This window comes from Phocoena phocoena, chromosome X, assembly GCF_963924675.1.
Source record: "Phocoena phocoena chromosome X, mPhoPho1.1, whole genome shotgun sequence".
NCBI lineage: Eukaryota > Metazoa > Chordata > Mammalia > Artiodactyla > Phocoenidae > Phocoena > Phocoena phocoena.
The window spans coordinates 39,569,063-39,591,674 of record NC_089240.1 but is presented as its reverse complement, the minus strand read 5'-3'; the positions used below and the strand labels follow the sequence as shown (position 1 = coordinate 39,591,674).

Below are 22,612 nucleotides of genomic sequence, written 5' to 3'. Positions count from 1 at the left end.
CCAATATCCAATCTGTGAGCAAGTGCCGTGAGCTTTTAGCTCTACCACAGCCCCTACTTTAATCCCTCTTTCTACCCCCTTGGGTTAATGTCTGTCCAGGATGGTCTATCCTGTTGCAACTGCCTCCTAACTGACCCCCTACACACACTTCTAAACTTGCCCCTTGGAATCTGTTCTCTACAAAGCAACCAGATTCATTTTCTTAAAGTTTAAAACAGAACCCATCCCTCTCCTGCTTAAAATCCTCTAATGGTAACCTGTAACACCCTGAATTGATTTATAAACTTACCATGTTCTAAAAGTCCATGTACAATCTGGTTCCTGGTCAGTTCATTGAGCTTATTATTACCCCTCTCTCTCATTCTGCCATAGTCATACTGGCCTTTTTGCCCAATAAACATGCCAAAGTTGTTCCCAATTCAGTCTTCACTTGCTCCCTGGGCCTGAAATGGTGTACCCCTAGATCTCTGCATGGTTGACTCCATCTCATTATTCAGGTCTAAACACAAAACTCATCTTCCCAGACACCTTCCCTGACCATTTTAGAAAAAGCAGCACTCTCACCCTCACCCCCCAAATATTATCTATTTTCTCTTAGTCATATTATTTATCAGTAATTTATTCAACTGTCTGGAGGTCTGTCTTGCTCCACTAGAATTTAAGTCCTCTGGGGTCTGGGATTTTAACTTATACACTGCTATGTCTATCCTTAGAGCCTAGAATAGTGTTTGGTATAGAGTTGGTTCTCAAACACTTGCTGAATGGGATTTGATCTAAATCCCAAATATATTTAGGGAATTGGAACCAAATGACAGATAGATTATAGGCCAATTTGTAAAGACCTTTCAAGAATTATAGTGAGGTAATGAGAATGTTCAAGAAGTTGCTGGATGCCCACAAATTATAGATGTTATAGAAGGGATTACTGCAGAAGTCCTGACTAAATGACCTCTAAAATCCTTTCCGATTATAAAATCCTAACCTATCCAAAATGTAATGAGTCGCTTTCAGTCTTCATAGCTGTTACATATAAATAGTTTCTATACTGTACCATCCCTTTACCGTCAGGTGATCTGAACCAGCCTCTAGTTTATGCTTATTTCCAACTTACTAAATATCTTCAGTGACTTCACGTAATATTTTCTCCCAAAAGTAACCCTGAACTTAATATTCAGAGCAAAAGACCAATCTGAGATATAACAGGATAACCCCATTACCAATTACATTTATAGAGTATGGTACCTAAGATCCAACTTTTTAAGGGTTTGTACATCACCTGCTATGATTTGCTTTTTGTTACCTTTTGTCTCCCCCTACCACTTCTGCCCAGGACTAGAAAAACTAGTGCAAATGATAAAGGAATAAGATAATCCACAGGCATGTTACCTTGACCCCACAATTTTTGTTTGAATAAAATTTTAGATTTAGGTTTGAAATCACTTTAGTAAGTTAGGATTCCTTTCAAAAGACAGTAGTTTGAAAACAACATGCTGACCAAATTAATATAGCTGTAGGAAAAATACTTAAGGTAAGTACTATTTTAACTAAGATGAAGACAAACTTATTTTATCAGTGAGTATAAAGCAGTGTATTTCAAAATGAGTTTTTGAGATCAATTCTTCAAAGATACTGGTCAAACAAATACGTTTGGGAAATACAATACATTATAACCCTTCTCCCCCACACAAAAAATAATACCAACTTTACAGTCTCTAACACATTTTACAAAAAATTAGAAAATAAAGGACTTGTTGAACTTTATATAATCCATCGTTTCCCATATTTCTTTGACCAGAATTCCCCACCTTTTGGGGTTAGATGTAATACTGGCAGAAAACACAGTTTAGGGAAACACTGCTATATAGCACTGTTTGAAAATATTACTTCTAAATAGATTTATAAAAATAGCTAGGATAGAAACTGTGACAATAAATGAGAAGGTTACTGGGGTATATGTATTCAAATAACTTGAATTAAGTGTTTAAAGCAGGTAAGAAAAGGGACAATTATAAGATGGATGATTTAATTAAAAATTTTAAAATTAACGTTTAAGTCAAATCCCTATATTAAATGCTAATTTCTCTGTATCAGAAAATATTTTTGTGATGCCATTCCCTCGCCCTGATACTAAGTGCAGTCTTTCAATATTAAAACTAAAGTTCTCCTAGGAACTGAGTGGTTCAGCACAGGTCTGTTTGTGAATCTGCTGGTTTAGAATTATTTGTGCCTTTGTTCCTCTTTGTACCATAGTGTACTGACTATGGGGAAGGGAAAAATACTTTTAACATGTGGATTCTCTTATATTACATTTTGCTAGACATCTGGACCATTTTGTTTTGATGTCAACATAAGTCTATGGCGGGGGGGGGGGGGGGGGGGAAGTACTGAATAGTTAACACTCCCCAAAAAGAGAGGGACTACAGCAGTTTTAGAAAGCACTTACTTAATCATTTCAAAAAGCTTTGGATCTGAGACCTTGATATTTCGTGCCATATTCCAGGAAAGATGAACCATGGGTACTATTGACTTCACACTTTGCAATTTGTTCCATTCGTACCGTTCCACTGCCAATTTATACTGGCAGGCTAGGAAAAAAAAAACAGTTATAAAGCAACCCAAAGTACCAAAGATATGAAGATAACCATTATCACCTTCTCAGGTGACATCATCAACACCAATTCTGAAAATCTCAAAACATTACAAAAATATTTTTAATGTTTTTTGATAATTGTGGTAATAATAATAGTAGCGATCATGTAAAGAGTGCTTACTAGAACTCTGTGCCACGCATTTGTTTTCTGAGATATTTCGATACATTATACCACTTAATCTTTACCATTACCTTATTAATTTTATCATTTCCATTATACAGATGAAGAAATTGAGGCCCAGAGAGGTTATATAACTTGCCCAAAGTTGCAAAAGCCAGGTCCTGGTCCTAATCCAGGTCTATCTGGCTCCAGAGGCCATATTCTTAATCTTAAATATCTACTGCCTGAAGGCAGGCATAATTCAAACAGATTTTGACATAACAGGGCTATTCATATGACATACCAGATAAAAGAAAAATTTCAAAGAATGAAATTTGTACTTTGCTTTCTCCCATAAAGGGTTTCCTTTAAAAACCAAGCACTCTAAATATTATTAAAAGTACCTCTTGTACGTAACGACATAAATTTGTTATTTGCTGAGATCTACAGTCTTGGATTTCTATTTGTTAACTTAGTATCTTGTACTACAAATTAAAATTTTACTCAAGGAGACATTCTTCCTCCAATTTTTAGTGAGTTATATTCCAAGAAAAAAAAGAATAAGCCCATCAGATAGAATCCTTTATAAACTAAAGATTTTAGTTAGTGTTTTTTTTTTGAAAGCATATTCTTTAAAATACCTGTAAGTGGACCAACATTCCAAGCAATGTTGTTGCACCAGCCAATAGCCTGAACCCAATGCACAGTGCCTGCATTTATCCAGACCAAATCTCCAGGTCGCTGAATAAACCTATACACTGGAACATTTGCTTCATAAAGATCTTCAAGGTTGGGCCACCAAGAACCCATTAGGAAATTCAAATTATTTCTGGAATAAGAAAAAATATTGCAAATGGATCAAGTACTTTAATAAGCTCATTATAAGACTGAAAGACATTATCAAAAGTTTTTAAAAATATGCTCATTCATTGCACTTGAAACTTTCTGCTTATGCAATAAGGAACTGCAGTATGTAAAGTGAGTGAAGTTACAGTTAGGTAGTAGATGACTTATCCAAAGATCAGTATTACTACCTTCCACTGATTTTTCAAAGATCCAAATGAAATCAAAAGCTATTTTTAAGTAACACATATATATTAACCTTTAATTTCATTTAACTACAGACTATTTTGATCAAACCCTTCTCCTTGGCACATTTAGAAATCTCTAACAGGTAAATGGAAGGTGGAGTTGGCATCAAGTCATCTAAATCCATAAACAGGAATGCCATGGCAGATATAAGTTCAATGTCTGAGGAAAAGCAGAATAGAAAACAGAAATGTTCTGTACTGCTGTTTTGAATCTTAAGCAGGAAAGGGAGCAGCACATCAGTCTCTGTACAGTTTTGATGACTAGTTGACTGAAACTATGCAGGTGAAAAAAAACTTCATCAAAAATGAACATACATGCATAAATAACAATCATCACCACCACCACCCCACCGATACTTTGGAAACATTCTAAAGATAATATTACTAAGCTTTTCCTTTAAAATCTGGCTTCTTATTCTACGCCATCATGACATGATACGAAGTATTTTTTAAACTACATACAATGCAGAAAAACTTGCCTATAAAGCCAAATATGGTTATAAACACAAATCCTAGTCCTGCTTAACCCATGTGTTGTTATAAAATTAGAAAAAACTTTCTAACCAAAAGCAGGCAAGCAACCAAGACCACCTAATAATCAATAGCTAAGTTGAAAAAACAAAAAATCAAACTTACAAAAAAAAAAAAAAAAATCAAGCATCCTCTTTATCATATAGTCAAGTGAATGGTTATTTCATAACAGATATTATCTAAAGTCAAAACAAACTCAACAGACATGGTCAAATCAGTTAATATCAAAGGAAGTATCCTTATGTGAAACAAAATTACACTGAAATGCAGAGGTAGCAAGTGCTATTTCTGCAACTTAGTTAAATTTACCTAACCCTTCAGACTTTTTTTTTATTATCCACATGTTCAAGCTTTTTAGACATTATCTGCCTATTCTAATTATTCTTTATTCTCAGGTTACCTCTCTATTCAGATAGGAAAGAAAACTAAATCCTAACAATAGTCAATCCCTACTCAGAAATAATGAGCAAGGATCACTGTACTGCAGATGCAATAATATACTACTATCAAAGTTTAAGAAATAAAAATATTCCTGCAGCACAACAGAGATTTCCTACATGACACAGTTCTTTCTCTGCTACCACTAGATTGCTGGTCCAGTATAGATTAAAGTAGATCAAGTTATCTCATCACAGCATTTGAAACTTTAAAATTCCACATCTTGAGCTTTCTTAGATTAAAGGAAACCTATACATTAGATAGTATAGACAATAAAAGGTGATTATCTTTTGCTTGTATATAAAGCAATTTTGGATTATTATGGTTGTTTTTGCAACTATATTTACACTTCATACTAAATCAAGATATTTATGGCAACGATCTTTTAACCCCAAATTTAAATATTATAAATTAGTATGTGGAATATGTGTATAATTAGTTTTCAAAGTCTCTCATATGTCAATGTTTTTGGTGGTTTTTTTCTCTCTTTATCTTGCTGGGCTGGGGGGAATAACACCGAATGTATGTATAATTTATGTGTTTAACCATAATAATTTTCCAATTTTTAATGGAAAAAATACCAGGTTCTTAAGTAATGGAGTATTTTTTTAAAACACAATAAGACAAATAATTAAATTTAAATCAATGAAAACAATTCCAAGGTACCCTTTAACACAAGATAATTAAATGAACAGTTTCTAGGATTATAAGGAAAGGAACATTTCCACTATGAATTCTTTGAATTCTAGAAACAAAATCTGAAGCTGCTGTTTAAATTTTATAAAATTCCTTTATAGGAAAAGTTGTCAATGTAGTTTTAAAAGAATTTATATCATGATGATATAGCAAAGAGTAATACGTTCAAGCTTGTGTTATTAACCACCTATAAGGGTACTCAATTACAGAATTCCTTCCACTTCTAAAACCATTTATAGTAGAACAATTTTTCTTGGAATACAGATCTTTCACATGAACAAGTATTTACACATCAATTGTTTAATGAATCCAGTAAACAACTCAACTTTCTATCCCCTAAATTCAAGACTATTACTACTACATGAAGCGGTTTCAAGGCATCTTTCTTAAAGTATTCCCAATAACACAAAATAATAGGTTTGTAATCAAATCATTTTATATGAATTTTCTGCTGAATGGTAAGTGAAAACTGGTTACATGCATTAGGATATCCAGCTTAGTAAGCTGCCCTTTACAGTTACTATTTTTGAATAATTATGTTTAAAGAAAATTCAGTTTGGAAACCTACTTTTCACAGAAGTCATTCAGAACACCCCAGTAACCTTCAGGAACAACAAACCATTCACAGTCACCTGGACCAATATTTATGTTAACTGAACAGAAATTGTTATTTTCTTGATGACCTGAAATGTGAAAAGAAAAAAAGAATCAGCAGACAATAAATTCTATAGAAAAATGTGTCTTTAGAAATGGAACCTTGGAAATGTTCAACAGAGAATGCTCCAGTGGTATTCAATAGTTTATCTGTATAGCATTTTTGTGTCAAGTCTAGTTTTAGAGCTGAGTTTGGTCAACTCCTAACTTAATTCAGTAGGAGCTTCTGTGGAAGATAACCTAAATCATGGTTAAAAGCTTAGGTTTTGAAGCCAGGTTCCTTGGCTTAGTCATTCTGTGAACCTGGGCAAGTTTCTAAACCTCTGACTCAGTTTCCTGTAAGATTTGATGATAATGATTCTGATAAGTCAATGGGTTGTTTTGAGGATCAATGAAGTAAGGACTGCTTCTAATAGTGCCTAATACATGGTATGTAATAAATATTAGCTATTATTGATATTGTTACCACTTCTTACTTGTGAACTAATTCCCATTTCTCACAAGTAGTATTAGGACATCAGTACAGAGGCAGGAAGTCTAATTTTCAAAATGTAGCTGCAGGAGTGGTATGAACAAAGATGGCAGAGCAGGGAACTTTGGGGGAACTCGCCAGAAACACACACACACACACACACACACACACACACAATCTAGTGAAAACTGTCAGAAGCAACCTTACCAGAAATCTGGACAATAAGTCAAAGATTTACAGCACCAAACAACTGACAAAAAGATAAAGTGACTTAAACACAGTAGGAGATCTTTATGTAACCTACCTTATCTCTACCTCCACCACCGGTGTGGCATTGGACTTTAAAGAGTAGTTTGTATTGCTAGTGTGAGTGTCCCTGGTTCTGGAGGGAGCAGAGTAATCTTGTTCCCAAAGAACTGTGTTCTTCTGTTTTGTCTATGCTGCAGTTTCTCCAAAAGACTGACAGAAGGGACTTCTCTATGTTTCACCTACCTCAGTACTCTATCAGGGCAAAGCATTTCAATGGAGGAGGAGCCCCCCAAAAACACTGTAAGACTAAAGAACAAGCTGATACCACCAAGGACAAAAACAAAACAAAATAACCAGTTGGGGCAAACAAAAGACATGCCAAAGGCTTGGAAGGAAAAGCTGGGGAGTGAAATTTTAGGGGAATAAAGGCTTTGAAAAGTCCCTGTGTGTACTGTAGAATTTAGAAGCCAAACGCATACGCAGGGCAAGAGGTATGCTCAGAAAAAAACCTAAGAAGACCATAAACTAACCTCTCACTGACCTTTGGGCTCAGTGCAAGCAAGGAAGTAAAAGCTAAAGTAGAGTTGTAAGCAGCATGGCTAAGTATAGAAGGAGTGACTCAAAATGGAGGCAATCGGGACTTCCCTGGTGGTCCAGTGGGTAAGACTCTGCACTCCCAATGCAGGGTCCCAGGGTTTGATCCCTGGTCCAGGAACTAGATCCCACATGCATATACTGCAACTAAGAGTTCGCATGCCGCAACTAAGAAGCCCATGTGCCACAACTATGAAGCCGCATGCCACGACTAAAAGACATCGAGTGCTGCGATGAAGACCTGGCGCAGCCAAAGTAAAATAAATAAATAAATAAATAACATGGAAGCAATCTGCAAAGACCTACAGAATTCTTTTTTCTTTTTCCCAGTCTGCTTTCCTTTTTTGGCCACCAGGCATTTAAAGAAATCCCTGTCATATCACGGCTGAGATAATTAATAGAAAGGAGACTTCAGTGCCCACACACGACAAGGAATACAGTCTTTGCAAAAATAGTGTGAATACTATATATAAAATAGATAACTAACAAGGATAACTAGTAACTACTGTATAACTCTACTCAATACTCTGTAATGGCCTATATGAGAAAACAATCTAAAAAAGAGCAGATATACGTATATGTATAACAGAAAAAAAAATAGTGTGGAAAGTCACTAAACAAAGAGATGACTGTAGCCCACAGCAAGCAACAACAACAAATCTTAGAGAGGAGAATCTGATTTCTGTAACTGCTGCATCATAATATTCAAAATGTCAAAACACTAGCAGAGCACTATGCTAAAGGTACAAAGACTTCAGAGACTACATGACTACAGCCTACAGAGAATATACTCAAATACTTGAAGTCAGTTTTCAACAAAAAATCATGAGGCATGTAAAGAAACAAGAAAGTATTGTTCCGTCACCAAAAGAAAAGGAAAAAAAAAGAAAGAAAGAAATTAACAAAAGCTATTCCTGAAAAGGCACAGACACTGGACTTACTAGGCAAACACTTTATATCAACTATCTTAAAATATGTGTAAAGAGCTAAAGAAAACCATGTAAAAGAACAAAAGGAAGGACTTCCCTGGTGGTGCAGTGGTTAAGAATCCACCTGCCAATGCAGGGGACACGTGTTTGAGCCCTGGTCCGGGAAGATCCCACATGCTGCGGAGCAACTAAGCCCGTACATCACAACTACTGAAGCCTGCGCACCTAGAGCCCGTGCTCTGCAGCAAGAAGAAGCCACCGCAATGAGAAGCCTGCGCGCTGCAACAAAGAGTAGCCCCCACTCACCACAACGAGAGAAAGTCCGCACAAAGCAACGGAGACCCAACGCAGCCGAAAAAATAAATTGAAAAAAAAAGAAAAGAACAAAAGGAAACAAGGAGAATGATATCTCAACAAACAGATTATCAATGAAGAGACAGAAATCATAATAAGGAAGGAAATAAATGAAGCTGGAAAATATAATAAATGAAATGAATTCACTAGTGGGCTTCTCAACAGCAGATGTGAACAGGCTAAAGAAAGAATCAGCAAACTTATAGATAGGTCAAATGAAACTATACCTTCTGGGGAGAGGAAAGCAAACAATGAAAAAAAATTCACAGACCCTAAGAGACCTGTGCGACACCATCAAATATGTTAACATATGCACTGTGGGAGTCCCAGAGGAAGAAGAGAAAAGGGCAATAAGAATATTTGAAGAAATGATGGTCAAAAACTTCCCAAATTTGACAAACGACATGAATCTACATATCCAAGAAGCTCAAGGAACTCTAGGAAAGATAAAACTCAAAAAGATCCACACTAAGACACATTAATAATCAAGCTGTAGAAATGCAAAGAAAATCTAGAAAGAAGGAAAAGAGAAGTGACTGTCATATACATGGATCATCAATAAAATAGCTGGTTTCATATCAGAAACCATGGAGGCCAGAAAGCAATGGCTTAACACATTTAAATTGCTGAAAGGAAAAAAAAAATTAACCAAGAATCTGGCAAAACTATTCTTCAAAAATAAAAGAGAATCTAGTCAATCTGCTCTATACGAAACGCTAGAGTTTTTCAGGTTGAAATGAAGGAATATAAGACAGTAACTCAAAGCCCTATGAAGAGATAAAGGACCACAGTAAAGATAACTACGTAAGCTGAAGACTCACATTCCAATTTTGAAACTTACCTCAAAGGTAGAGTAATCAAACCTGTGTGGTATTGACATTAAGACAGAGATATAAATCAGTGGAAAAACATCAAGATTCCAGAAATAAACCCATACATCTATGGTCAACTGATTTTCAACAAGGGTATCAAGATCATTTAACAGAGGAAAAACTAGTCTTTCCAACAAATGGTGCTGGGACAACAGGATAGCTATATGTAAAAGAATATGGTTGGACCCTTAGCTCATACCATACCCAAAAATCTAACTCAAAATGGATCAAAGATCTAAATGTAAGAGCTAGAACTATAAAAATCTAAGAAGAAAACATAGAGGCAAATCTTTACAACTCTGGATTTGGCAATGGTTTCTTAGATACAACACTGAAAGCATAAGCAACCAAAGGAAAAATAAATTGAACTTCATCAAAATTTAAAACTTTAGTGCATCAAAGGACACAATCAAGAGAGTGAAATGATAACCTACAAAATGGGAGCAAGTACTGCAAATCATGTATCTGATAAAGAATTAATATCCAGAATATATAAAGAACTCTTGCAACTCAACAACAAAAGGACAAACAACTCAATTAAAAAATGAAGAAAGAACTTGACAGTTATTTCCCCCAGAGTAGATATACAAATGGACAACAAGCACATAAAAATCAAAACCGTAATGAAAAAACATGTCATATCCGCTAGGTCAGCCATAATAAGAAAAAAATGGAAAATAATCAATGCAGGTGAGGATGTGGAAAATTTGGAACCTTTGCACACTGCTGTCAGGAATGTAAAATGTTGCAGCTGCTGTATAAAGCAGTTTGGAAGTCCTCAAAAAGTTAAATATAGAATTGCTATATGACCCAGCAATTCTAATTCTAGGTATATAACCAAAAGAAGTGGAAACAGGTATTCAAACAAAATCTTGTACATGAATGTTTATAGAAACACTGTAGTCACAACAGCTAAAAAGTGGAAGCATCCCAAATGCTCCTCAAGTGATGAATGGATAAAAAATGTTCTATATCCATACGATGGAATATTATTCGGCCATAAAAAGAAATGAACCATTGATACAATATGGACGAACCTCAAACACATGCTAAGTGAAAGAAGCCAGACACAAAAGGCAACATATTGTAGGATTCCATTCATATGAAACATCCAGAACAGGTAACTCTATACAGCCAGAAAGCAGACTAGGGGTTGCGAGGGGCTGAGGGGAAGGGGGGAAATGGGATGACTACTTAATGGTACGGGGTTTCCTTTCGGGCTGATGAACATGTCTTGGAACTACACAGAGGTGATGGCTACACAGCACAGTGAATGTACTAAATGTGACTGAACTGCACACTTCAAAGGGGTTACTTTTGTTATGTGACTTTTACCTCAATAAAGAAAAATGTAGTTGCTCTTGCCATACCCTGTCTGTGCACACCACACCCTGACTCTTCTATATATCATAGTATGATGTGAAGACAGCACTCTTAATACTTACAACTGTCTCTTACCACAGGTAAATGGCTGGAATTGTCCATGGCGTGGACTCCAAATAAAATTTACCTCTAATTAAAACTAGAGATGTTGGGACCCCATCATCTTATTAAAAACCTTTCAGGATAGAGCCTGAGAGCATCTCTAGTTTAGAACATAGACTGATCATAAAGTCCATTAAAGCAGGTAACATACCTATCTAGGTAACTCCAGGAACGAAGTGTTTGCCCCATGAAAAAGTATTCAAAATAATTTTTAAAAACTGAATGGAACTAATTAACATTTCTTCTAATACCAAGTTGTCTAATACAGTAACCGACCTGAAATATGGTAATGTGAACTGAGATGTGCAGCAACTGCAAAGTACATACTGGATTTCAAAGACAATATAAAGAAGGGGGGAAGTCCCAATAATTTTTGTACTGATTACATGTTAAAATGATAATATTTAGATATATCTGGGTTAAAATTAATTTCACCTATTTCTTTTACATTAATGTTACTATAAAATTTTAAGTCATATATGTGACTTGCATTATATTTCTATTGGACAGCACTACCCTAAGGGAATTCTTTAGAGAATTCTTTAACGTTCCATAGGACACTTCTGAAAAACGAATACCCTGTATTTTTTATAAACCAACCAAAAAAACCCCCAACAGTCTAGACACAAGTGACAAAGTGATCTATCAAGTTTGCTTTCCCCTTGATCTGTAATGAAAAACGGCATTCTTTGATGTGGGGATAATACTATTTGCATAAAATAATTGAAATTGATGAGAGAAAATTTCGGTTGAGATGAATCTTAATAGAACCAGTCCAATACTACATGCATAAGAAAAATGAACTCTAGAGAGTTCAAATAACTTGCTTAGCATTTACATTGGAATCTAAATGACAGAGCAGGGAGTAGACAGGTCTTTTGCCATTTATTCCAGAACTGTTTCCACTTTATCCAATTATGGATAAAATATCACAAAATTAGGCTTCCAATGGCCTGAGGACAAAAACTACAGCCTAATCCTGGCTGTACATTAGAATCCTCTGGAGAACTTTTTTTTTTTCATAAATATGGATGCCTGGGGCTTCCCTGGTGGTGCAGTGGTTGAGAGTCCACCTGCTGATGCTGGGGACATGGGTTCGTGCCCCGATCCGGGAAGATCCCACATGCCGCGGAGCGGCTGGGCCCGTGAGCCATGGCCGCTGAGCCTGCGCGCCGCAATGGGAGAGGCCACGGCAGTGAGAGGCCCATGTACCGCAAAAATAAATAAATAAATAAAATATGGATGCCTGGATCCCAATCTCCAGATATCAGTCAACTATATATTTTTTAAAACTTTACCAGAAGATTCTAATGAGCAGCCCGAACTGGGAACCACTGACCTACGTTACCCAGACGCAAGCATAGACCTATTCTGAAACAATTTTTTAGCTACAATTAAATAAGCAGGTAATAAAGAAGAAAGCGATCTGTCTTCAAACCATGGCTACTTCAAGTAGCAAACAAGCACATGAGGGTGATATGCTGCCTGTAGGCATTGGTACAACTGAACTCGTTATTACCAACACCCATCCTAATTGTTAAATATTTTGAACATCACCCTGTGAAATTTCATGTCAATTAAAGGGAGCACAAAAAAGATGATACATTAGTATCGGACAGAATTTTAAGTCTAAAACCAATGTAACTTCATTTTACAAATGGAGAGAAAAAAATAAAAGACCCAGAGAAGAAATGTGACTTGCCAAAGTGACAAGTCTAGGTAGTGGTAAAGTCTGGACTAGATACTCTGGTGAGTCTAGTAATGTCTCCACATCAAGTGTCGCTGTAAACTGTACATTGTAACCCAATAAGACGATTGCAACCTACACCTTCTTTTTTAAGTGAAATAGAATGGAATAGATTAGAAAATGTATTGTTCTATGAAAATGTTTTTGTATACATACATGTGCACTAGGTCATAATATAAAATATATTTCTTATTGTGATTGTGGTAAAAATAAGTTTAGAAAAAACCGTCACACTGCAGTAGATGGGATCAAAAATAGTCTTTTAAGTCACAGGGACTTGTTTTCCCAGGAGTGCTCCAATGACCGTGTTTCCAGATTACACTGCTATTGTTTCAGGGATATTACATTTCAAAAAAGATACTACCAAGTGGAAAAATCTTAATAATCTAAGCTCAGTTAAAGAGCCAAATCTTGTAATAGAAATAAGCCTTTCAGTTTCATTCATTATAAATGGAAAGAATCCAGTTCTCTTTTGCATGTTTCACATTTTGATCAATTTGTGTGTCAATATGTTAGTTCATAAAAGTTACCTGGTGTTCTACTTCCTGGAACTCTCATGTATAGCTGAACTGTGTTCATACCCAGTATGGTATGACCAACGTGGCTTAGAAGATTTCCTGCTGATACGACACGCACAAAAGCAGGAAGTTTAGTCAGCTCATGTAGCTGCAACTTCCACCTGCAATAAAGTATCATATCAGATCAAGAGTGAAACCCTGCTATAAATATTTGTAGAAGTTAACCATTTCTTCAAAAATCTTGTGTTCCAATCAGAAAAATAATCAAATCTACAAATATTTTACTTTTGCATAGGAAACCCTGGAATGCTTAAACTTTTTAATTTTGCAAAGAAAACTTCCTAACAAAAAGCGTAAAAATTATTAAGTAAATAAAAGAAAAAACGTGACTTCCCTATTTTTATAATTGTTGTATAATTCTATTTTATAAATATATTTTATATAATTATAAATATAATTTTATGGTTGTATAACTACATATAGAAAGGTCTTGATGAAAATTTGTACAAGAGTTTTAAGTCAAAGAAAATAATCACAAAGCCTAGCAAAAATAATTTGGCTAAAACTTGTATATCAACTTAGAAAAATGACAAGGAACAAAACAGAAGAGAAAGTTGTAGAAAATTCTCAGTCTTGCTAATAGGAAACCTCTTTGCATCAGTTCACAGAAACACTACTATGAAGACTTACTTTTTGTCATCAGACAGGTCAATGTTGGTCCCAAACTTTATGGTTTTAAAGGGTCCTTTCCTTCTCCTCCCAGAACTTAAAAAGAGAGATAATATTAGAAACATGCCTTTTAAACAGAAATACTAAGTGGACATTACAAATGACTTACTTATCTGAAGACGTAGATTCATTATCTGAGTGGTCTTTATGGTGACTTCTTTTCTCATTTTCTTCCTATAGATTAAGCAAAAAGCAATCCAGTTTAATATGTATTCTACAACCAGATATCCTTTCCATCATACAATTGAAAAGTTTACATATAGATCAGTGGTGTTATCTACAGACCTCTTTCACATGAAAATTTCTTCAAAGACCACATTAAATAGAAAGCCAAGAAAAGTCAAAGCTCACTGGCATGGTATCCAACCTCCTCCATCGGCCACAAAGTTATCCTGAGTTCTTCCTTATTAATATTCTTTTATAAGGGGAAAAACTAGGGATTCTCATTCTTGGCCCATTTTCAAGAGAGGAAATTTAAGGAAAGCTGAGAGGCCTAAGAAGTGTCAATCTTGATTATAAATTTCCTAAACTAACAGAGGTGTGTGCGTGTGTATGTAGCTATATATGTATGGAATACACAGAGAAGGGGGGAGGGTAAGATGTTCTCTATTCTTTATTACAGACAAACGGAAGAAGTTCTTCCTGGGTTAAATCTTTTCTTTCCCCCACAATGAATTATACATGAATGATAAACATTTACAACATTATTAAGTAAATTAAGTGTTGGATAAATATAGGTGCTTTTCAATGAAAGTATTACTATTATTTATGATTTCTGTGTCACAGACATGGTATCTCTTAATACTGTCCTACGATTTCTGAGTTAACTATACTTAGTGACATTTTGGCCTCCCTCCTTCCAAATGTGTATGTTTTTTAAACATTTGTCAAATTTTCCACACATAATGGTCCATACCTCCAAGGCACATATAAGAAATCACTGTTTCTTTGATTATGGATCCCTTTCCAGTTAAGTACCATGCCTCTCATCTTCTTCTTCCAAATACTCCTTTGATGATCTCTGAATCCTGCTTACTATCTATTCTTTTCTGACCGTAATACTACCACGGAGTTGAAGTATCTCAAAAGTCTGAACCAGAGAGACTTATATGGACAACAAATTCACTGCAACTCGTGAAAGTTGCAGGATAGTTTTTATTAAATGAATTTCTCTATAGGATATGGGGAGTGGTGGTAAGAAAGGAACACAAATATATGATTAGCAGGTACAAATGTTGCCTTGATTGAAAATGTGAACTTGAAAATTTTAAACAGAGATAAGCAAATCTAATGAACTACAAATTAAAGACTTGCAGGCGCATATTAAATTTCAGCTGTGGGATATGTACAGAACAACTTAGTACAGATAAGTGTTTGAGTAATACATTTAATAAACTCACTTTTATGGATGTTTTATGTTCACTTCATAGGAGAATTCAAAGTTCTCACTTCATTGCTGAAGGATTTTAATAATGCCTCATTGCTGAAAGTCCTATGAGTCTTTTAATAATAATCCTGATTATTTTTCAAAGTTTTATTCTTTTATTTTCTGTATATTTTGAAATAATTTTTGCCTCTCCTGGAGTTCTCTCTTTCAAACCGAGATGGGTAATGCTTCCTGGGGGAGTTATATATCAGATAATACTAACCTGGTAGAGTTTAACGGGAAGGAATAAGACAAGGGACTCTGCAAGCATAAAGCAAACTTACGATTTAGTTTATCATCTAATATCAGTGGTTCCCAATCAGGGATAATTTTGCCCTACAGGGCACATTTGGCATGTCTGTACACATTTTTGATTGTCATAACTGGGATAGGGGTGAAGGGGTGTGCTATGGGACATCTAGAAGGTAGAGGCCAGGGATGCTACTAAATATTCTACAATACACAGGACAGCCCCCCACAACAAAGAATTACCCAACCCAAAATGTGAATAACGCCAAGGTTAAGAAACCCTTCTCTAAACAGAAATATCCCAGAAATGAGGGAGACATCTCACTAGAAAGTAACAATATTTATCAACCCATAGGTTTGCTTAGACTTAGTAAGAGCAAACCGGATAGCACTTATAAAGTATGTTATAATAATAACTATTTTATATAACATAAAATGAGATGTTTACAAAAGTAAAGCGCCCTTTCAAAGTAAACTATAAAATAATAAAACAAATGATCTCCAAAATAAAATCATCTTCAGGAAATAAATACTTACTCTCAATGATTCCTGGAAAGAGGAGGCCTGGTACTGTGCATATTTAGCAATTGTAGTATGAGATCGATTACTTTCACAGTGCCAGATTTTCTTCGTTCCAGTGGGATCCCAGTTTTCATCTGCTGGCTGCAACAACTGTGTCCTCACTTCCACCATGTGTTCATTGTTAGCTTCTACCAAAGTTTTGGTAGAGAAAAGTCCCAGGTCTTCATAAATAAATAAATGTAGTTAATAAATAAAAATTATATTTGGAATAATATTTTTTAACGTCTTTACTGGAGTATAATTGCTTTACAGTGTTACTTTCTGCTGTATAACAAAGTGAATCAGCTATATGCATACATATATCCCCATATCCCCTTCCTCTTGCGTCTTCCTCCCACCCTCATATATACACTACCGAATGTAAAATAGAAAACTAGTGGAATAATATTTTTAAAGTGTGTTTTTTTTTTAAAGAAAAAAAAGGAAAATGTTTCATGGTGCTCTATCCAATCCCCCTAAAAACTAACCAGGAACTCTGCACACCCTGAGCTTTGTGTCAGATTTGCACAACCATACGCTGAAGCCCTGGACCTAATCGTCATGCCATCAACAGAAGGAGAATAATCAAGGGGCCAGGGGCTAAAGATTCACTTGTTTATTCAATCTCTGCAGGTGACAGGAACCACTTAGGGGGCTACAGTACTTATTAGTAATATCAAATTTTACCTATATTTTATCTTAAAAATTTCTTCTATTAGTCAACCTAAATCATAATTGTAATTATATAACTGGATGAAAATAAAAGCTAAATTAAAACAACAAAAGTTAATTTAACCATTATCATCGTATCTTCAAGTTATGGATTAAAGAAGTAATAAGTACTCTTTCTCTCTCTCACACTCATATTAAAATGAAAATGCGAAAAACTACAAAAGAATAGAAAAAAGTTTCTGCCAGTGCTTTAGAAGTTAATAGACAGTAAAGGAAATATATACACTTTTCCTTTTTCTTATTGAAAGCTTACCCAACTTAAGAGCTCCAGCAAGGCCACGTATTACTGTAACAGGGTTGTTTGGATTTGTACAAAATTGGTGTAATGGAGGAAAGAAAGCATCACGTTTATTTTCCAACTGTAAAATTAAAACGTATTGTTAGATCTCCATAAAGCAGACCTTTTAGAAAATATTACGCCAAATTTATATTCATTATTTACTGCAATTTAAATAAATAATACATCCTATGTGTCGTTATTCCTATTTTATGTTTTATAGCATTTTATCACTATGTCTTTTGATTCTAATTGTAATTAGTAACCACATACATTTCTCTTGTCCATTGTATCTTGAACAAAATACGTGGGAGAGATACAGAACAAAGTCCTATCACATGCTACAATGTGGATGAATCTTGAAGACACTTTAAGTGAAAATAAACCAGTTACAAAAAGAAAAATTGTGTATAATTTCACTTATATGAGGTATCTAAAGTAGTCAAATTCACAGAAACAGAAAGTAAAGTGGTGGTTACCAGGGGCTGGGGAGACCAGGGTAGAGGGAGCTGTTTTTAAAATGTGTATAGAACTTCAGATTTGCCAGATGAAAATGTTCTGGAGAGCTGTTTTGAAACAATTAGAATATACTTAACACTATGGAACTGTGCACTTAAAAATGGTGAAGATGATACATTTTATGTTATGTGGTTTTTCTCTTATCACAAAAGAGAGGGGAAAAAAAATCAGCATTTAAAATAATATTACCAAAATGAAAGCAGGCTGAAGAAGACAACCCGTAAAAGATAAATAATAATTTTGCATTTTCCCCCCTCAGACCTCAGTATAAAAGTTTTATTACACGTGTATCCCAGTGCTTCCCTTACATACTAAAGGATTAATATGATAAACAGTTGGCTCCTGGAGGGTGAAAATAGGGTCAAATCTCCAAAAACACTCAATAGTTTAAAATTTCTTCATTTGGGGTAGAAGTGGGAAGATGGAAGGAAATGGGGTAGGAGGACCTATTTCAGAGAAACATAAATAAGAGTTGCTTTGATTGAACTCTTAACAACTTCCTATACCACATGTCTAAATGTCCATTAAGTAAAAGTAATCCCCAGTTTTAAATAATCTATTAAGCTTTTTAATGACATATTTATTATCACATTTTATGTTCTCGAACATTTTTTTGAAGGTAAATATCTTTTTTTTTGGTAGATGTATAAACAGAATGAATGTTAAGATCCTTACAACTAGTAGAATGCAGATTTAAAACACAGCTTACGCAAAAAGAAGTTACACTTTTAGGTAGCTTTTGCCTAAATCTGCTCAAAATTGGGTGCAGTAAAAAGTATTTCTCACTACTGTAATGTAACCGCAGTTAATAGCTGAGAAGGCACGTTTTAAATGCTATTACAAAATCTTTTTGAATATATCATTTTTTCCCCCGAAACATTCAAGCTGCTGCCAATAATTCTGAAGTTTCCTAAAGGGCATCCATATTGATTTAAAGCAAGATTTTATGAAAGACAGGTAGGTGCAAACACTGGTTTGATTTACTTCTAGACAGTCAATTCAGACTCACATAAATACTAGGTGTAGGTGGATTCAACTTGTCCTTGGGCAAGGGAGGGTATGGTGAAGATGGTGGTCTTGGAGGCGGACATTTATCCAATAAAATGCTACTGTTAGATAAGCCATTTTTACCTAGATTCCTTAAAAAAAGAAGAAGGGAGAATAAATCAGCTGTACATCTATTTAGAAAACAGAAAAAAAAATCCTGAATTAAGTCCTAATTAAATTACTGGGTAGTTGCACAAATCCATGAGATTTGGATCCACCAGGAAGAAGCTGAGAACAATTATTCATTTTAGTAATTACTTAGCTTGATTCCTATATCTCCCACTGAAGAAAAGTAATAGAAAAGATACTACAACACATGAATTATTGATGATATTTCCTTATTTCACTGGTAATTTTCCAATATATTTTCTTTACCTGAAGAACAAACACAAACTCCAGTTTTCTCTCCACCAACTTCTACCATCGGATTCTTTCCATTAAATGTAAAAACAATAACTTGACCAAAAAAGGTCTAGGTAATAGTAAAAATAGAATATATCTCTCTTTCTATGTCTCATCTCAATAACTATAACTGGAATATCTTAGTGACAATTCTCAAACCTGAAAAGACCTTTTCCTTTCTTTTCTCAAATGGTGGAAAGAATTTTCCGTGTAACTCCTTGGCAAAATTCAGCAAGACTCCAACCTACTAAATTTTATAGCTAATTATACCAATTTTTAAAATGAGGCATATAGTTGCTATCCATTAGCTGACACTCTATATAATTATTACTTACTAGTATTTGGTGTTTCTTTTTCTTTAATGAAGGTATCATGTTTGTTAAATTACAGATTATTAAAATATGGTAGAATTATTCCCAAACTGCAATTCTTTTAGTGTAAGAAAGAAAAAGAAAGATATTTCCAATTTCCTAATGTTTCTACCTAACTCAGAAAATCAGCAAGATATAATTTTGAGCTTTCAAATCATTCCAGAGTAACTAACCTACCTCACCCAATTATTACAAGTTCAAAACTAATCATTACATTAAACTATCAAATACTCTTAATATATTAAAATTTCAGATAAGAATTTGAAAACTGTAATTATGGTAGGGAGTTTAAAACTTAGTAATTTTATTTACTGAAGAAGGCACTAGCAAATTTGCATCATAAATAATAGAATAAAGGTTGAATCAAAATTAATTTTTCTTATTTTGCTGTTTTTCTAGCGGTGGAATTTTGTAGCTTTTGTAGCACTGGAAAAACCTTACAATCAGCCTGTTTTGGTTGGCTCTAATGAAAACTTAAGGCTTGAAATTTCACTGTTACACACTTTTGAGATGTTACACTATAGCATCACGGGTGACCCTTTTTAAATTTTCTCAACTCGAGCAAAAACAAGAGTTCAAGACAAGTATCAAAGAATGAATTAAGTTTAAAATAACTTTTTTTTTAAAAAAAGTACGTGAAAATAGTCATTAAAGTGAAATTTTAAGTTCAACTAACATTTAAGGTTAAAGGTTAAATAAATGAATATTCTACTCATTACCAGCTTTCAATATATCTCTCCACAAAGTAGGAGTGCCCTGTACATTTAAAGATAGACACGACATCTAACCTCTTAAATTTAGGTATAAAATTGGTATTAACTTATAAACTCCACGGCAGTAGAAAATACTTGGCTGGGACTAGTAAGGAAACAATTCAATTATCATTAAACCAATGCCAAGATAAAACATTCACTTACAATTTCCACATAAATAATTAAGTTTTCATGCTGAATTGTGTATCTACCACTCCTCAACTTTAGAATTTAAACAAAATATGACTCCAAATACATAAAATTTGTTTGCCAGAGCAGGAGATGGACATACTGTATAGTACTAATTAATATTTTAAGGAATTGGACCAAGTATTTTAAGGATATGGACCGAGTATTAAAACTGTACCATAAAAGAGCATCTCATACTAGTTAAACATGACACAAAAATTTAAGCTTCTACAACATTCTGGACATTGAGAAATGAGGCTAGAAAATAGGGTTTGATTGATTAGCAGAATTCTGCTTCTGTCATTTCTACAATTCTGTAACAATTAAAAGAAAAAAAGCAAATGAGAAAGTAAATAAAACAAAGAAAGCTGTAGCTGCCTTTATTTTAAAATAGAAAAAAAAAAGTGAGGCATGACTAAGGGAGCTGAAATTGACTCAACCATTGAATGCTGCAATTACAATTTTTAAACAAAAAGGAAGCCAAAGTATTGTAACCGCCTTCTGATGTATAGCACTGACCACAAAGACGAACCCAACAAAAAGTCAGATTAAAAATAACGAACACTTTAAAGACTAACCACATATGTGAAAATAAGAGGGTAGTTGAGAATGCACTATGCAATCAAACTGTATCTAGCAGTTTCTTACTGTATTTCAAACATTGATTCCCTGCCTACTGAGGTCAAGTCTGGAACAAACAGGAACTTCCCTTAAGGAACTGATGTAGGTAGCTGTCTATATAGTGACTATAACCTTTTTCCACTGAAAATGCTAACGCAAAGACAGAGATGTGGATAACAGGAACAGACTTTATCTTCTGAACACGTAAATGCCCAACACTTTATAATACTTCAAGCCAAATAATGAAACTTTAATACAATAATCCAAAGTGGAGAAAGGCATTAAAGTTAAAGAAGCAGGTGCTGGAAAGGATTTAGACAATATCCCATTTTAAATCCTTTTCTCCCATCTTGAAACTCTTTCCCTGAGCAAAGTAGAGTAAGAAGAAATTAGTCATTGCCCAATTATTTTAAATTTTGGCTTAAACTTAATTTCAAATTCACCCTCATCATTTGGTAGAGAAATGAAACCGAGCTCTGTAGAAAAACTGACCTACACTTTAATTATCTTTTGTTATGAAGTTCCTACACCAGAAACATCAAGTCTCTTGCACCTATGTCACTTTCCCCTTCTAAGTTCTGGACCCCTGCCCAGCTCAGGACACTACCAACAGAACAGAAATGGCAAACAACATGACACATACCATTTGCCACCTTGACTTTTCTCTAAGCCTCAGGAGATTTTTATCTCCACTTTATCAGAGCATTTTTTTCTTGTCTCTTCATTAATAAATTGAGGCCTAAATTTACTGAAATAACCCAAGCAACCCCACAGGTCTATAGTGTTTTGGTGTATCTAGCTACTACAAATTCTCTTTAAGAGTTAAGAGCTGAAAATAAATCTCTAAAAATGTACTTTAAAATTCTGAAGTCAACATTTATATACACCTCAAAACTGAGATGGAAAAGAGTATAATCTTTAATATATTAAACACCATCACACCTAGTTACCCACAGCATAAGACTTTATTAATGAAAACTTAAGGTAACTGCTACTGTATACTGTTTATAACTTGCACCTCCATGGAACTCTTTCTGACAATATTCTTCCAGAATACCCTTAGGTCCCATATGGTCCATGATGTTAGTTTTGGACCGCTACATTTTCCCCCATTTTCTAGCAACTTTCCTGAGACTATAGCGAATAGAAGAGGGAGGAAGACCCTGCTCCAGCTGAGTGGCAGCAGCACTACCTAGGAAATGGGACAGAGGTCCCAGCAGCTGAGTGGAGAGCAGGTAGAGGGCAGTACAAATTGGCAGCAAGCCAAGGCATTGCATCCAAGAAGAGCTCAGTATAGCATTTGATGTGGATATTAAAACACGCCTATTCTCTTTAGGCCCAGAGTTGAAGTGAGTGA

General features: G+C 34.8%; 1 protein-coding gene across 8 annotated transcripts in view; it reads right to left on the bottom strand.

Moving 5' to 3' along the window:
- Positions 1–22,612, bottom strand: part of KDM6A (lysine demethylase 6A) — a 206,337-nt gene that overhangs the window by 16,466 nt on the left and 167,259 nt on the right. For 7 of the 8 annotated variants that reach the window (XM_065901133.1, XM_065901140.1, XM_065901134.1 and 4 more), the window contains 9 exons: positions 18,883–19,012; positions 17,331–17,436; positions 16,322–16,527; positions 14,219–14,283; positions 14,071–14,145; positions 13,393–13,541; positions 6,075–6,189; positions 3,392–3,579; positions 2,444–2,585 (listed from right to left, as the gene is read on the bottom strand). In XM_065901133.1, coding sequence (XP_065757205.1) covers positions 2,444–2,585; positions 3,392–3,579; positions 6,075–6,189; positions 13,393–13,541; positions 14,071–14,145; positions 14,219–14,283; positions 16,322–16,527; positions 17,331–17,436; positions 18,883–19,012 — 1,176 coding nt within the window. Of the gene's footprint in view, positions 1–2,439; positions 2,586–3,391; positions 3,580–6,074; positions 6,190–13,392; positions 13,542–14,070; positions 14,146–14,218; positions 14,284–16,321; positions 16,528–17,330; positions 17,437–18,882; positions 19,013–22,612 lie in introns of those variants that run through there. The other variant, XM_065901139.1, reaches the window with a different exon arrangement.